This window comes from Falco naumanni, chromosome 16 (assembly GCF_017639655.2).
Source record: "Falco naumanni isolate bFalNau1 chromosome 16, bFalNau1.pat, whole genome shotgun sequence".
Classification (NCBI taxonomy): domain Eukaryota; kingdom Metazoa; phylum Chordata; class Aves; order Falconiformes; family Falconidae; genus Falco; species Falco naumanni.
The window spans coordinates 3,345,405-3,362,525 of record NC_054069.1 but is presented as its reverse complement, the minus strand read 5'-3'; the positions used below and the strand labels follow the sequence as shown (position 1 = coordinate 3,362,525).

The 17,121-nt window shown below is 43.9% G+C and overlaps 1 protein-coding gene across 5 annotated transcripts in view; it reads right to left on the bottom strand.

Annotated features, from left to right (window-relative positions):
* The window catches only part of FLI1 (Fli-1 proto-oncogene, ETS transcription factor), an 89,337-nt gene that overhangs the window by 9,237 nt on the left and 62,979 nt on the right, over nucleotides 1–17,121 (bottom strand). For all 5 annotated transcript variants that reach the window (XM_040615930.1, XM_040615931.1, XM_040615933.1 and 2 more), the window contains one exon: nucleotides 10,794–10,862. In XM_040615930.1, coding sequence (XP_040471864.1) covers nucleotides 10,794–10,862 — 69 coding nt within the window. The remainder of the gene's footprint in view (nucleotides 1–10,793; nucleotides 10,863–17,121) is intronic.

Sequence of the window (17,121 nt, the reverse complement as noted above, 5' to 3'; positions counted from 1 at the left end):
TAAAGGATATTAATAATGCTTTGCACTTTCACAGCACCTTTCAACTAAGGATCTCACAGCTTTGCAAACATTCACACTCACAGCGCGCCTGGGAAGAAGCTTAAATATAATTTTATTTATTTACATGCATAAATGCACTTTCCTCAGGCTTTAGCTGCCTTTTCCAGATGAACTGGCTTTCCCAGAAATCAGGCTGTGTGGAAGAGATTGCACAGCATTGGTCTCTGGACCCTTTCTAACCTTGGTTTATACTTTCTCACCCCAAATCTCCCTCGGCTCCTACCCCACCACGCTCTGTGCCATTTGGAAATTCTCATCCTCTGCTGTGCAACTCCCCTTTCAAAATCCATTGATTCCTCTGGAATTAAATGTAAACCAGAAAAAACACAGTCGTGAAACAGCCTGCTAGGCTATACAGAAGACTGAGAAAAGGCTTAGAACATGGCAAAATTGGCAAGATCAAGATAGGGCATTAGGTAGGCTGTCCTGTAAAGTTCAAGAAATGAGCTAAATTATGCAAACCCCTGCAGTTTCTTGTCAGACTCTGGTGCAAAAAAGGAAGGAGATGTGGGGAAGAAACTGAATGTGTCCCAGGGATCCCCTGGCTGAGGCTGTGGGCCATGGAGGAGGAGGGCAGCTGCACGTTGTGCTCTGCAAGCACAGGAGGTATGGCATCGCAGTAGGGAAATAAGGCAGGCTCCACCGAACCGCCAGCCCCTCCTCATCTCACACCTTGAGTGCTGCTTCGGTCCCGTTCCCCATACCTCTGGGTCACATTTAGTCTAAACACACTAATAGGCTCCAATATTGCTGGGGGCAGATGGGCAGACAGGCACAGACTCCCTTCCCTAGGAACCCGGGCTTAAAATCCCCAGGTGGAGTTCCACACCACAGCGAGGACGATCCCAGACGCCTGGCAGTCCTTCCAGTCCAATGAACAAGCCGTTAGGGAGTCGGAGTTTAAGATATGATGCATTAGAGAGCAAACCCTCTCCGATAAGCCTTTAAAAGTTCTTAAAAAATTGTAAAAGAACCCAGTGCTTTGTAAATGTGAGAGCTTGGGGCGGAGGGGAGAAGCAAAGGGGGACATTTCAACTGAACAATAGGCTCACAGTCCCTGCGCTTCCTGAGCTGCTCGCTGAGTGCTGACAGCCCCTTCATCCTGCTCTCGCCATAGGAGCTTTTTCAGTCAAACCAGATTCAGGCACTATTTTGTCCTACCAGCCTTGATAAGGCTTTCCAGGAGAACAATGGGCACTGGGCTGGTAGTATCCTCATACAGTGGGGCCGAGTCATTTATGAACTAAATGCTTTATAGGCACTATAGGGGAATTTTATTTGAAATGCCAGCTATGCTGGCGTAGCTCCCTTAATTGCAAGCAAGGCTGGGAAGGAATAGGATGGCGTATTCATCATGTCATGGCATCACTGGCAGCAGCAACAGCTCTTTCCCAGCCAGGTACTGTCTGCTTTATGAACTGCTGGGGCTCACTGTCAAGGCACAGAGTGGCTGGTCTGAACGTTAGCTCCTGCTGGCAGACCCGTGGGCAGTGTCATGCCTGGGTTAACACGATGGCCATGGGACTGCATGTCCAAACTGAAGAGAGTCATGAAACGTAACACCATATGTAACACAGGAGCATCCAGATGCTGAGCTCTGCCTGAGCAAATGCTATCCCCATCGCATTTCCCTTGTGAGAGGGGCCCTGTCGCAGAGCTGAGCATGGCTTGGAACCACCCAAGAAGCTCTCATCCCCTGAGATGGGATTTCTTCCTAAAGCCAACTTTTGTAGATGTCTGGAGAAATTCATGTGCAGCAAACTTGTGGAGGCACCTAGATTCCCCAGCGTGGTAGGTGCTAAGCAATAGAAATTGCCCATCAACCTCTGCTTACTGGAGCTGATACCTGCAAGGAGATGAGGCAGCCAGAGGATGGAAAGTGGCTTGTTCTAAGTCATACAGACAGAGCCAAGAAGAATATAAAGGTAAGTTTCCCAAGTCTCAGTGAATTATCTGTCTGCTTACTAACACTGCCTCCGTTTCCCTTTGAAACACACTGGCAGCCTCTGACCAAGTCTGTCTTGCTGACTTAGATGGATAATAACAGTAATGACTGGAGTCATTTAGCCATCGCCTATTGTATTCCTCACCACAGCATCTTGAGGTTCTTTCCAAAAAAGGTTGAATGACTCCAGTTCACTGGATGGAAAAAAAGCCCAGACCAGAAATACAGGAGGACCTTCTGCTGAACACCCTGTCTGATTTGGTTAGGGAGCACAGGCAGTACATTTCCAGACAGGACTTGGCCTTACAGGTTTCAATGAAACAAATCAGGGGAAGGGGAAGGCTACAAATGTGAAGTGGGCTATCGGACCCACAGGGTTCTCCATGCAGAACACAGTCTGATTTTTGCAATGAGTCCTTCTACTTCAGTAGGAAGAAATTATCCTGGCTTGGTGGCTGGAATTTAAATTAGCTTCTCTAAATGGGGAAAGCAGAACCAGGTGTCCTAGGGGATCCAGACTTGTGATTAATCTAAGTGGTCACTTGGGGTCTATTTTGCGGCAACTACTTTATAGGGAAAGAGAGAAAGGAGGGCATAGGACCTCACTGCTTTTCCTCCCAAAGTGAAGTTGTGTGTGGTGGCACTATTCTGGTATCTTGGAGAAGTCCCAATGTAGGCGCATGGGAACAAAAAACACTGCTGCTTGCAAACCAAACATGTAAGCAAGTTCTGCCAAGCTGCTGAGCATCCAGCCCTCACACTCCCGTCATTTAACCTCCTGGAGATCGCATTGAAGAGGTGGGGCTGTGTTTAAAGCCAGTTGGAGAGAAGAAACCTAGACTGTGGGTTTCTGGAGGGGCAAGGAAGCCAAAAACACCTCCAGCTCCTCCTAGAAACATTAGACGCATTGTTTTAAATGATGGCAGCAAACATAAAAGTTGTAGAGCCTGTAAGGTTCTTCCCAGGCCCACTCTGGCTCTAAGTACTAAATGCTCAGTACATATGGTGCAAAACCTCACAATGTCAGCAGCAAGAGATTTGCTTAGATACAGTTTTTCTTAGCACAAAGCCGTGAAGACTCTGGATGTTTTCTGTAGGAGGTTTGACAGTGTGTGGCAGAGACGGTGGAATGGGACTAGAAAACAGAACAGAGTATAAGGAGTCCTCTGGCCTTTTCAAATGGCTGCAAGAGGTTCATGCAAGTTGGCAATGAGCTTCCCAAGTTTAGCCCCATGGCACACACCCAGGTACAAGTTACATGTGTGTCATAACTGCGTACACTGAGGCCTCAAAATCTCACCCACAGTATCATTTGCTTTGCAATGAAGTACTTTTCAATTTACTGTTTCTGCTAATTAAAACAATTACTTAGCACGTATGGCATATGTCATGCTATATGTCATTCACAGCCAGTATTACGATGACTGTTCTCAGGATTACATAAGACTTTCCAGTGCCGTCAAGCACAAAACTCATTCGTTTCTGCTTCAAGACCACAATGTCCTGCTCCTTGTGCTAAAGAATCAACAGTAAGGGATCATACGTGGAATTAAATAATCCTAAGTCTCTCCACTAAGAGGAAGCAACTATTCTGCATTATCAGGCTACTTGATTATTTCACAATTAAAAAAAACCCACTATTATCAAACATCTCTATATTGCTATTAACCTATTTTAAGAAACCAACATGGAGACCAAAGCCCAGGCTTGGAACAACATTGGGGTTTGACCTGAAGTCAACTCAAACTAAGCGGGAGGGGACTGACTGCTGGATTTACGTCACAAATCTGTTGCAGAGCATGGACGTGAAGAACAGGTTTAACTTGGGGAGTCTCTGAAAGTAGCTGAGAGCCCAGTTATTAAGCATTACTATCCTTATAGACATATAGATCAGAGCAGTCGAACATTTCCAACTTAACTCCTATTCTAGATCCAATGTTGGATTAAAGTACTGTGGCTGAAGCCCGTTTACTTCCAGCATCAGACAGGTCCTGGAGCTTAACATGGCACATGCCAGAACTAGGATTTAGGATTTTTGAAGGGGACTTATTCAGCTTGTACAGACAGGGTCACGCTTAGGGTAGTCTTTTCTGAAGCAGGTCACTTCAGCTTCAGATCTGCGATCTCTCTCCCTCACTAGAGTTAGGCTGCAGGGTGACATGAAGGAGCTCCTACACACCAAAGCTCGAGCCTGGAGCTCTGCTCACCCGCTCAGAGGAGGGCTCTGGCCTCCAAAATGTGGAGTCACTCCCTGTTTGCTTTAAGCCATAGGTGACAGCCCCCAGTTGTGCAAGTGTGGCTAGAAAAACATCCCAGAGCCATGCAGCGGTGGAACTTCCTGATTCATGTCTGAGTTACCCTGTGCAACGCTTACAAAGACACATTATGAAGAAAAGGAGGAAGTAATGAGAATTCTTGTTGTTGTTGTTGCTTTTTTTGAGAGCAGCAGCAGAAGTCCCAATGCACAGTTCATGAAGACTGTAGTATGTGTCCTAAGAATCCCTCCCAGAGCCAGCTTTGAAAAGCAGTCACTTTCTAGCCAACATACATGTTACTGAGCTACGCAGGACTGCAGACACAAACAGCCACATGCAGACAGGCACGCTACTGAGCAAAAACAGACACACAATTGCATATTCTGGAAGGCACCTTTCTGAGCGCCCTTAGCACACGTATGTACACATTCATCCAAAACACATATACAAGTGTGCACAAATACACAGACAGCACGGTGTGTATTTTACCTGCCAGCACACAGGGGGTAAAACCAAACAGTTAACGTGCTTGCAGTTTGCACTTACTGAAAAATGCAGAAGTAAAGAAAAAGAAATGCATATTCATGGGGAAAAAAGCTAGACGCAGCAATATGAACATAAGAGAAAAGGGAAGGGAAGACACACACATGCGCAGACATTGCAGCAAGCATTTTTACAGCATTTAACTCGTTATCAGGAAAAAAATTTACTCTTGTCTTAGGAAACAGCCAAAGCGCTTCCAAGAGCTTTTCACTGAAGGGACTGCACCCCAGCAAACGTGTAACCCCCCATGCATGTGCAATAACATAGCTTGCAGTGCACCCTAGGCAAAAAAATAATAGCTCTTTTGCTGGGAGAAAAGGAAGGATAATGGTTACTTAGAAAGTGCTCCAGACAAGCTGTCAGGTTGAATTCAGAGAACTGGAGTCTACTCTGGGACAGCGCTGGCTCAGGGTGATCCCTTGTGAGTTGGGTTTCCTGCCTGCTACAGCTTAAAGACAACGATTCTTTGTTTCCAGTTTTTCTGGTGAAAAAACACACGCCTGCCTCTGAAGAGGGTCAGGGAGAAAGCAGACAAAACACTAACTCTGGAATTTCAAAGGAAAACAATTAAAAAAAAAAGAAAGAAAAAAAGAAAAATCCAAGAGCGCTAGCTACTGTCTCTTCTGAAATCATAAATCCCTGGTTTTGGCCACACAGTTGAAATAAAAGAAGGACCAAAAAAAACCTCCCCTTTTTCTGCTGCGGATCTAAAAATGGGATGTTTCATCACCAGGCACACAAATATCATCGACAAATGTTTTAGCATGTACAGACAATTAAGAGGGCATAAAGCTGCAACTGCTTTTCCTCTGACAGGACTATGACTGGAGGGTTTACAACCTTTGCTGGGAACAAGAGGCCTTACTGACACCCTCAAAAGAAGACTTTACTGAAACTGGTCAATACTTTTCACACAACAACCTTTTAGACCTGGAAAATGGCCTTTTCAAGAGAAGAATTTTATACGGGAATTTGAGATTATTTTCCTGTGGGAATCGTGCTTACGCAACCATGCTGCCTGTGGTCTCTTTGCACCTCTCTCTCCAGTCCCCCAAAACATTTGGACCTGTTGCCCGGAATTGTCACTGAATGCGGCGAGTGGGAGAGATGAGTTTTAAAGAGTTCCTACCAATTTAAAGGAAACTGCTGGGGAAAGAGTAGAGAGACTGCGGCCCTGAAAGCGAGAAAAGCAGCTGGAAGGGCTCACATTTTGTTAGGTACCAGGGACGCTGTGTGAGAGAGTTCTTATTAATGCTCCAACATCAGTAAACTCTTCCTTAGGGGCTCACAATGCACAGGGGTACAAGACCACTGGAAACCACACTGTGTGAGTTTCAGAGCTCACTGATTTGTTTGTGTTCTTAAATTTGCCAACGACCTAACAAAACACACAAACAAACACACCTTATACCCAAACATCCTTATTGTTCACACAAACACTTCAATAATGCAAATATAAACATGGGATAGCCACAGACAAACTCCTTCAATTTCTCTCCTACATCCATATTCACGTATTCACATACCAATTTCTTCCCTCTTTGAAAGTGCAGGTAGCAGAGCAGTTTTTCCTGTGTTCTGCTTGAATTGAGGTTGGATTTTGGACTTTGGGCTAGTGCTGGTTTACTGCTATTCTATGGTAACTGTTTTGCCTTAGGCTGAGCCTGACGTATGCAGAAGACGGTGCCGGAGGATAGAGACCCATGCTGAATCCAGCTTTTTAATCAAAATCATACATAACCTGAAAGCTGGAGACAAATTGCCACACAAAATCATTCCACTGAATTCTCACGCATGATGCGTGGGTGTAGCCCTTCATCCCGAGCCTCCCTTCATCCCACTCTGCCACCTCCACTGCACAGATACCCACTTCACTGTGTATCAGCACATGCCACAAAGCAGCACATATACCACACCAGACACTCCTACGTGCCTGTTTAGACACATGTGATTTCACACATGAACACATCATGATTCTGCCTCTTCAGAAATTGCCAGCACTGCCCTGCTTGGGTTCAAATCCTGCACAGTATTTAGGCTGGTGTATGAAACACACGACTTATGCAGAACCCAACATACTTAAAAGCCAGCAAAGGCTTTAAAAATGTGTTGGATTGAGGCCAGAATGCTCACAACCATCCGGGACACAACCCTTCGGCCTCCTAAATGATGTTGTATGTGAATATACTTTCCATTTCCCTATGGAAACCTACTTAAATGACACCATTCTGAAGGCAAGCAATTTACAATCCCCATGGACTTTGGCAGATAATGTGGTCTCAGATTCTTCTCCCATGTCTCCAGTACCTACAGTAGGTCAGTCATTGCTCCAGTCACGGAAAATGAAACAGCCCATCTCTCCGGTGGAGTGCTGGGAGTGGGACACAAATCTTTCCATTCAGCAATGAGAGCAACCTCGTTTCATTTTCCAGAAAAGTGTTCTCTAGCCAAAAAATACTGGTGATTTTCATTAAAGCAATTTATTTCTCAAAGGCAGCTGAAGACAATTTGTACCAATGACGCTAAATACCATAGTTTTGAGTGTTTATGAGGCTGAAAAGCAAAGAAGCTCAGGCAACAAGAGTCCTTTGAACACAACAAGGTTTCTACCTATCTGTTCTAAGAACAAAACGCGTGTGCTGTGTGCACCAGCTGTGCAAGTTTACAGTTTCTGTTTCTGCTATGAAAGCAGTTTAACTCTCCTAAAGCAGGGCTACAGGTTCTCGTGCATGCAGAGCTGGCATTGCAGAAGTGAGAGGGCAGAAAATAGAAGGGAAAAAGGGAGTAAAGTCTGCAGCTGCAACCAGCCAAGGCTGACAGCTCCAGAGCCACGGCGTGAAACCCTGTCCTGTGACAGCAGCGCTGCCCTTGCCAGCATGGGCCACAGGTCAAGTGGTGCCCCATGCTCCTGGCTGACACCATCCTTGCTGCGGCTACACAGCTACGTCCGTGACCAGTTTGGGGGAGAGTAGAGCTGTTTGCTGTATCTGAAGCATCTGCATCTGTCCTGTTGCAGCTGTACCTTTTTGTGCCATGTAGGTTCTTTTTTCCAGTATGTGGGTGTAATATGTTGTATAAAGCATAGTGTAAGCGTACGCAAAGAGCATGCATTTCTCCTTGGAATTTGCACAAGCAGGTTATTTGCATTAGCTATGTGATCTTAGAGAACACGCAAGAAAACTTACAGGAGGAGTGAAGAAACCAGTATTTTTTTCCTATCTCTGACATTTATTGTACTACCTGATCACCTCATCCTGCTATTGAATCCTCAGAGGAAGGTGGTTAGAAGAATTTGTTTGTCTGGTTTTATTCACAGACAGAGAGAATTGTTTGCAGGATTAGTAGATTCAAGATGTACTAACATAAAGAAAAATGTTTCATCTTTTGAGAAGTTAAGAAGACAGGAAAATACTTATTAATAAATCATTATTTTCATTCTGAAATTCCTTTTCCAAAAGAATATCATCATCTTGATGCCAGCCCATTAAAAAAACTTAAAAGGAAGCAAGGAAAATCTTGTTGCCTAAAACAGACTAGACCGAGGCCGAGGAATTCCAAGTCCAGTTCTATGTTCATCATGAGTTTCTTTTGTGATATTGGACAAGACACTTCCCTCTGCTCCCCCAATTCCTTATCTGTCAGCCTGTCATGTCCACATGTCTCTTATCCCATCGTCTTACCTCACAAATAATATTTGGAGCATGAATCAGTTACAGTAGTTTGAAGTGGGTTGGTGTATCCTAGAACAGTATTTGGGCATCACATGAATGCAGAGGAAATTCAGGCATTGTAGGAAGAAATGGGAGAGGAATAGATGGGATTTCAACATTTCTATGCTAGTTCTTAATTTTTATTTGACTATCCCTGGGGTGTGTTTAGTCCTTTATTGACACATGATGAAAGTACCATGTAAAGTTACAAACGCCTAGCTGACAGAAATCAAATGCAAACTTCTCTCAGCTGCACTAAAGAAACACACTTGAGGGCAGTAAAAATGGAGGGGGAGGAACATTTTTTTCCCTCAGATTTCTTTCTGCCTGAGTGACTCTAGGCCCAACTTGAAAAGATAAAGGGTATAAAACATTCAGAGGAGTGTAATTTTACACAAAGCATTTCTCTTTAATAAAAAAATCACGGCTTTCCTCCCTTTATTTTTAGCAACCACCTGGCCTGAGACAGAAAGAGCACAGTCTTGGATGTCCGTGTGTGTTTATAGGGGAAACTGTGGAGAAACACGTGCGTGTGTGTCTGTTTTATTCAAATAGGAGCAAGCCTAGCTTTTATTAATTTTAAATAGATGAGCGTTAGCGTCAAAGTAGTCAGCCACAGAAAAAAACGAGTGGCTTTGTCTCTGTAATGTACCGTGTTTTATCAACTAATGCCTGTCTCATAAAGAGAGAACAGCATGCCAGGGAGCAGACAGCTCAAGTGGATAGTTATATGCCAGACAAAAGGAGCTGCTGTAAAAACCAGCACTGATATTGTGTCCTGGGTCCAGGACAGATGTTGGAGGTGAAATGCAGCCCGGTGCAATGAGAAAGAAGCGCTGGCTCTAAGAGCAGTGCTAGTCAATGAAGCATCCAGGCACACCGTGCAGGAGCTTGTTAAATGTGGGGTCTCAGCCTGCTGTAGCCTTTCAGTGAAATGGGGGGGTGGTGGTGGGGGGTGCTGGTGGTGGTGTTTGCCTCTCTCCAGCTGCTTAAATAGAAGACTTTCTGCCTTTGCCTGCTATTCTTTGAAATGCAGACTTGGGGCTCATCAGTGAAGCCATGTCCTCCTGAAAAGCATAGAGATGTTTATATATGGGGTGAGGAAACTGTCTCAGCACGAGAGCAGACTGCTCCTAAGTGGGTTATCTCATATAGCAGGCATAAGATTTCACACTTTTCCCAGAACCTTTTCAGACAGAGGAGCTGAACACAGTTCAGTGAGTGAAACTGGTGTTCCTGCAGTTACACAAAGGGAAAAGAAGACCAAACCCAAGGATCCTAGGTCTACACAGTAGGTTACAGAGCACAGGACCGGATTTTCAGTCTTTAACACCCTGTTTGGCCTTTAGCAGTTCAACCACCCAACTGTGACTTACTGCCTTATGTAGGTAAGGAATGTGCACCATACTCATCACACCAACTCTCATAATTTTATCATGACTGAGAATATAATTTTTCATTAAGAATAGGGAAAAGGAACAGGACTGTAGCTGCAGAGAAAAACCTGAAAAACTTAAACAACTCAAAAGCCTGAAGGAGCCTCAAGTGTGCTATTAGCTTCTAAACTTCAAGGTTTCTAAGCTCTATCTACATGATCAGAATTTCAAATAGATTAAAAATTTGGGGCTATTTGAAAAAGAAATCAAAATGTTCCAAAATGAAAGTGTCAAAAAGATACACTTGGCCTTCTTTGCTGGTTGAAACTAGCTGACAGATTCACGAATAGTTGTGGAAGACCTGAGTGGCCTTTATGGAATAATGGAATTTATTGTGAGAAAATTTTATCCTTTCAACTATGAACTCACTCAGGGAAAAATAGTGTCGCAGTCCTTGCTATATATCTGAGATTTCAAACTGTGTAACAGAAAGAACAGAAAACGTACCACCGTCAGCTCCTGAAAACGGCAGATACACATTTTATCCCTGGCAGTGTCCAAGGCCAGGCGGGATGGGGCTTTTAGCAACCTGGTCTAGTGGAAGATGTCCCTGCCCATGGCAGGAGGGTTGGAAGTAGATGATCTTTAAGGTCTCTTCCAACCCAAACCATTCTATGACTGATTTTATGATTATGCCACACTGTTGGCTGGACAAGTGGAGATGTGATTTTCAGCATGGACAGGGCTGCAAATTGTGAATTATTCTATTTTAACCACGTTGTGCACGCATAGCAGATCAGAACATTTTCACTCCAAGGGTATTATATCAAAGGTCTAGTTTTAACCCAATCAAAAACATTGTGAGAGCACAGGAAGCCATGACATTTATATGCAAAAGACTGACCTTCTTTGGTGGCAAGACGTGAGGAAGATTCTGTGTGGGGTGGAGTATTGTAGACCAGCAGTGAGCTACCTATAATGAAAAGAAAAGGAGTTATTGCAGTTTGAATGTGCTCTGCCAGTGGAGAACCACGCAGACGGGTAGAAAATGCTATCACTAGGATCTACAGACCAAATTTTTCAGACAATTAGGTACACATTTTCTATGATGGATATGAAATTATTTTAAAAGCTTGGTAACGGTGTGTCACATGTGCTACTGTTTCTCCACTTGCAAACCAAAATAAGGACATTTGCCTCCTTCACTGAGCACCTGGATGTCCTCTGTTGAAAACTGACAGAAAAGGTGAGGTTTAGTACATCAACCTGATATAAAAGGGTGAGTTTATAAATAGTGCATTTATACAGGTACAACATCTACCCCAGCAGAGCCTCTAGAAATTAATATGGCACAGATTGCATTACAGGATAAGGAAGAAGCTTTTCTCTCTTTAGCTGTGATAGAGAAATTTCCTGTGTGAGGAACATACAGTAGAAGTGACATGAATTGCACTGTCAGGATCTGAACATTTTTAGAGTGTCACATGCTTAGAATTGGGCCAACAGCTGCAAAAATCTCACTGTATTCCAGCGTCTCCCATGCTTTGTGGAATTTGAAAGTAGCTTTCTTGGTTCAGAGCGGCCTTTCCAACCAGCCCCTCTTGAAACAAAACTATTCAAGAGGAGCACAAAAAAAAAACCCATGGGGAGGGTCTTTGCTTTGTACAGCTTGTGGTGGAAATGTCCCTTTCTAAGCTTTCTTTCTCCTGCAAACTCTCCTGGAAATGGAGGAAGAGGCCCTGTGAGCTCCTGGAAGCCAGCATGTAATACACATTTCATGGTTGTCTAGTTATATATGTTTACCCTACATAATCTTCTAGGCTTACCTTTCCTACAGCTCTTTGAAAAAAGTTTCTACTGCATCAGGTGGTGACATTCTTAACAAGGCAGAGGGTCCTTCTTTGTAGGGACTGATGAAGTGAACTGGAGCAGGGCACCAATCTTGCCATGGATGGGTACGGATGAGAAGTGCTTTACAGACAATTTCTGCTCTTCATATCTACACAGCCCTCTGTTCAGTGAGATTCTGTCCCCTTTAAGGTATTTGGTCCTAAGCAACACATAGCAAACAGTATAGATTTCTGTATATGCTGTGCTGCCCCTGAGCATCCCCAGATCCTTTGGCAGGGCTAAGAATACCTGTTTTGTGGGTACTATAATACTAACTGATTAGGATCTTGTGACTAAGCCACGCAGTCTCCACATTCCTCTAATCCACATGATCCCAAATAACACTGACCTCACTTGCCCCTCAGTAGTATTCACACTATGTCTCACTTTCCTGTGAGAGCTGAGGATTAGGCAGTTCACTGCCAGAAGTAATAGCCATTGCAGGTGCTGGATCTTATTGGCCTCGTGTTCCTATGGATTTCTTTTCTTTCCCAAATGCAAACAAAGCCAAAGACATGCACAAGCCAGCATGTACACAGAAGCAGAAGGTGTTGGAAAACAAAGACTGCTTATGGGGAGTGGAGGATGGATGCTACCAGAAGCTGCAAGAGGGGATGTTTCAAAAGACTGGGATGGATAACATGGTAAACCAGGAGGTAAAGAGTGCAAAGGGATCCCAAGGGTACCTTGACTGCGAAAGCTGCAGAGAGCTAAAGTGATTGGCTTAAATATTTAGAGAGCTTGGCTAGTCTTTTGCTGCTGCTGGAGAAATTGCAACTGCTTTGTCCACCTAACTCACATTTTCATCAGATGGTTTCTAGCTTTCACATTTCTTTGCTGAATATCTGTGGGGAAACTCTTGTCCATCACTTTCTCCTTTTCAGGTTATTTGAAGTAGATCCTGAATGCAACACCCAGCCTAGCTTGCCCCTGCCAGACAGGGAAGTGCTGGGGAATTTAGAAACACAGTTTTCTATGACTAAATAGGCTGCAAATGCCTGGTTGCACTGACTGGCTGAGGAGGTGGGGGTGGGGTGATGAATAGCACTGAACAAGCCTGTATGATCAACCTATAGCTACTTTACACTAAAAAATGCAGCCCAAGCCACTGGAAAGGGACGGCGCCTCCCCCAGTTTAATTGCTAAAAGTTCTCACCTTTGCCCGACAGTCTGAGGTTTCTGGTGGGAACGCCACAGAAAAGGAAATGTGTTTCCTATTAAGGGGTTTCAATGAAGGAGGAAAAGAGAGAAAGGCAGAGACACAGATCAGGACAGAGAGAAGCAAACAGACAGACAGAGGCTTTCCCTCCCTTACTTGTCCCTGGGCAAAACTTTGGCTGCAATGAATTTTTGTTGGTTTTTTTTTTATTTATTTATTCCCCCTACCTCTCACTGGGTCGGTGACACCTTGGATTAAATCAGCTCTTTCTGAAAACACTGCTATTATTAATAAAGTGTGGGCTGTTCCCCTATAATTAATAGTGAATCTGTTATCTTATGGTAGCCCCCACCTTTTCCTTTTTGCTTTTATTTCTCTTGTGTTAATTAAAGAGGAAGATGCAAAAGGACTGAAAAACAGGGCAGGAAAGTTCTTTCCCCCATAAAGCCTTCCTTTTCACAAGGCAGCTCATACTTTTGAGATGCAGGAACAATTTGGTTTCACGATCTTGAAGGCTGTTTAACCTGGAAATCTTTTTAATTTTCACCTTCTGAAGGCCATGCGGCCTTCCCTCCACATGTCCTGGTAAAATCAGCTTCTGCTGCATTTAGCAGTATAGTTTTGTTTGGCATGAATATATGGCTTGAAACCACAAAGCAGTTTTCTGCTTCTGCTTCTAGCCACAGTCTCATTCTTTCCTCTTCAGGCTTTTTTCGTTAGTACACACCACACACAACCGACCCCCCATCACTAGAGAGAAAAAGGACAGGAGGTGACAGTTCAGGCTTCTTTTGATGTTCATCCCAAACATAGCATGAAAACATTCAGATCTCCCTTTCCACTGCCCACTGGCTGACTGGGGAAGATTCGCCAGGCAGCCTGTGTTTGAAAAAAGGTACTGGCACAGCAGTCAGGCAGTCTGGAGTCCAAAGGTGCAGCGGGATGAACAAAAAGAAGAAAAAGCCAAGGCATGGCTTCACAATTTTGGAGAGGAAACTGGAAGAAATACTTAAAGAAAGATGGTTGTCTGGGGGAGGATGGACAGTAAGTTCCCTGAAAAAAACTACTGGGGGGTATTTTGAGAGACTCCAAAGGACAGAGTGTGCTGCAGAACTGTGTTCTGCAAGTCTGAAATCTCCAAAAGGTCAGAGATGTCTGAATTCCTGACTGCCTCAATAGGTTATGGAACCAGGAAACAACCGCACGATTCTGATCCAGACCTATGTTTTCCCTGAAGACTAAAGGTGCTGTGATATGAGTTTGGTTTAGTCTCAAATATAATAAATAGCTCACCTAAACCTTCTATTGCCAAAACTAAGTTTGAGCTTCTGTTGAGGTCTTGCAGATGTTATTGGTTTATTTTTTCAATCTGGACTCAGATGTGCAAAATAACATACTTCATAGGCAGTTTTGAGAATGTTTTCACCCTGATCAGGAGTGTAAAACATTGAAAACCATCTGAGAAGCTAATTTTCGGGGGATCCCCTTCCCTGGCTAGCAAACAGGCTCAGAAAGTTCAGATCAGCTTCATTGCTTGGAAAACAAACACCGAAGTTGAAGATTCACTATTCATCACATATCCAGCTTAACATCCTGAGAGGATGAACACCTTTCAAGAGGGAGACTGGGCAGATGTAATCTAGTCTGTCGATCTGCAATTCCGCAAAGTTCTCCTGTGTTTTGCTGCCATCACGTCTTCCCCACCCTAAGCAGGAGCAGAGCTGATTGTCTCTGAAACAAACAACCTTACAAAAGGGGAAAATTCGTGAAAAAAGACCATCTCCCTATGGCACTGAGCTCAGAGGCTCGGCACTAAACATCCGCTGGAAATCGGTCTGGAAAAACAATAAGCTCCTTTCGAAGGCGTTACTCCATGAGGGAGTTAACCAGCAATCCAGAAACCAGACTGTCATTAGGCAGTGCTAGGAACAGCTGCGTGGAAAGGAATGCTCTTCAGAGGCTGCCCGACCTCCACTCAGACAGGAGCTTGCTTTAATAAGGACAGCACTCGCATGACGTCTTAGAACAGCCCACGGGGCTGAACAGAGAGAAATTTATAATCATAAAAGCTGGGGATGGACCAGGATTGAATTCTCCTTTCATATGCATCCATGTAAAACCAGAGTAAGTAATTTGTCTGAATGCAGCAAAGTTGCTTGGGTTTTGCACTGGCTTAATAGCATAGAAATCATTGTAGACATTCCCCTGGCTAAGTATTATATTTTTATGATTATTATTCAGCATGCATTGCAGCAGCCCTTAAATGTTGCAACTGCATTAGGACTCCATCATGCTAGGTCTTGAGAGACACGGGACACAATCCCTGTTCCACAGATTTGCTGTCTCAACTGACAAGACCAACAAGAAGGCAGGATTACTAGCTCTATTTTACAGAAAGTAAAACTGAAGCCCAGAGGAACCGAGGCAAAGGTTTATTCCTCCTAATTTCAGGCATTTAAAAGCAATGTGTGAATTAGGGGGCTACTATTCCGAATTTCAACGTGCCCTGTTTCTTCTTTCCTATAAATGGAGACCAGTGTGACCAGACTTCTAATTTAGGGACTTCCGGCATGTAAAGGTGGGTGGGATCAATCAGGAATTTGCTTCTGAACAAATGGACAGCAGCAAACGGTAAAGGTGGCAATTGAATCCAGGTCTTCAGACATGCCATGAGAGCAAGAACGCAATTCCTCTGATACTCCCTTTGAACACCCCGAGAAATGGGACACCTAACACTCGAGACTATCACCGGAGAGGTTGTCTGGAGCTAAAGAAACAGAAAAATTCAACTCTTCTGCCAACCTTTCCAAATTCAGCCTGGTTGTTTGATTCGAAAAACATACAAGTCCTTCATCTCTTTCTGTCAATTCTCAAGTCTTATCAATAAGACAATTCAAGTGTCTCACTTGAGTATTTATCTTGTGGGAATTTAAAAACATTTCCGGTTACAAAGCGTCTGATTTACCCAGCCAAAGTCAGCAGGTTTGGTCAAAGCAGCACTGGCTTCACAAAACTGCCTTACGATTTCCCATAAAAGTGTGTAATTCTGTATGCAAACCTTCGTTAGAAAGTTAGTTTGCGTCTGCAATAAGCTTGCAGTGCTCTGTGAACCAGCAGCTCTTTGCTGATGAAACAGGATGAAATTGGCAAATTATTTTGGATGGGAAATTATTTTATTGTGAAGTCACAAGGGACAAAAACTGTTCAAATCCAACAATTCGGTTATTTGTTGTGAATCATTTCCTTGGCTTGACTTCTCAAAAAAAAATAAAAAATAAATAAAGGTGGGGTTTAGAGAGGCACCCATCTGTGATCTAAGTCATCCCACTATAATCTGTGAAACTCCCACTGATTTTAGCAGAGGCAGGGAGAGACCAGTGCTGAACAGCTTTGAAGAAACACCCCAAATAAATGCTGTCTCGCTGCTTTATTGCACTGGCCAGTACACTGATGTAAAGCTGCCTTTACATCACAACTTGATTTCCCAGTGGAGAAAATACACTTTTTTCTCTCTCTTTCTGCCCTCCCACCTGGCTTCATGGCACCTTCTCCTGATTTTTCAGTCCTCAAATAATTATACTCCTATAAAAAGCTGTTTCACTTGAAAATATATTGGAGCATGTGGGATTTAGCTCCAGTTCTCTGGTTTCATCATAATGCCATTATGGTTAAGTACACCCTTTTGAAGAAAGGAAATTCTTTTACCTCCACTTTATAGATGGGGAGGAGACATTCAGAAGCTACGGACATGTTCATTGTTGCACAGGAGGTCTTAGAAAGGTCTGAATCTGAGACTCCCCACCTCAAGAGCGTGTGCTAACCGTAAGGTGATCTCTCCTGTTTGGGCTGCTGTGCTTTTCCAGAAGTAGCTCAGAAGACTGCTCACAACTTCTGTCTCAGGGGCTTAATACAGCAAAAAGGAGTAGTGGGTCCACCACATACTCTAGTGTGGGACAGACAGTAGCAACAAAGAGGTTCAGCAAAACTTGTTCATTGAGTACTGGGTCACTTCCATGACACCTGCTTCAGCATGCTTGCATTTGGGGAATCACTGTTGTATTTTGTCCTCTTTCCAACAAATCTGGGCCTCCAGGGACATAGAAAATCTCCAGCTCTGGCCAGTTGTGGGTCCTGTTTTGAAGCAGTCTTTACCAGAAGCCTTAGGAGAAAGTGCGCAGCCCTC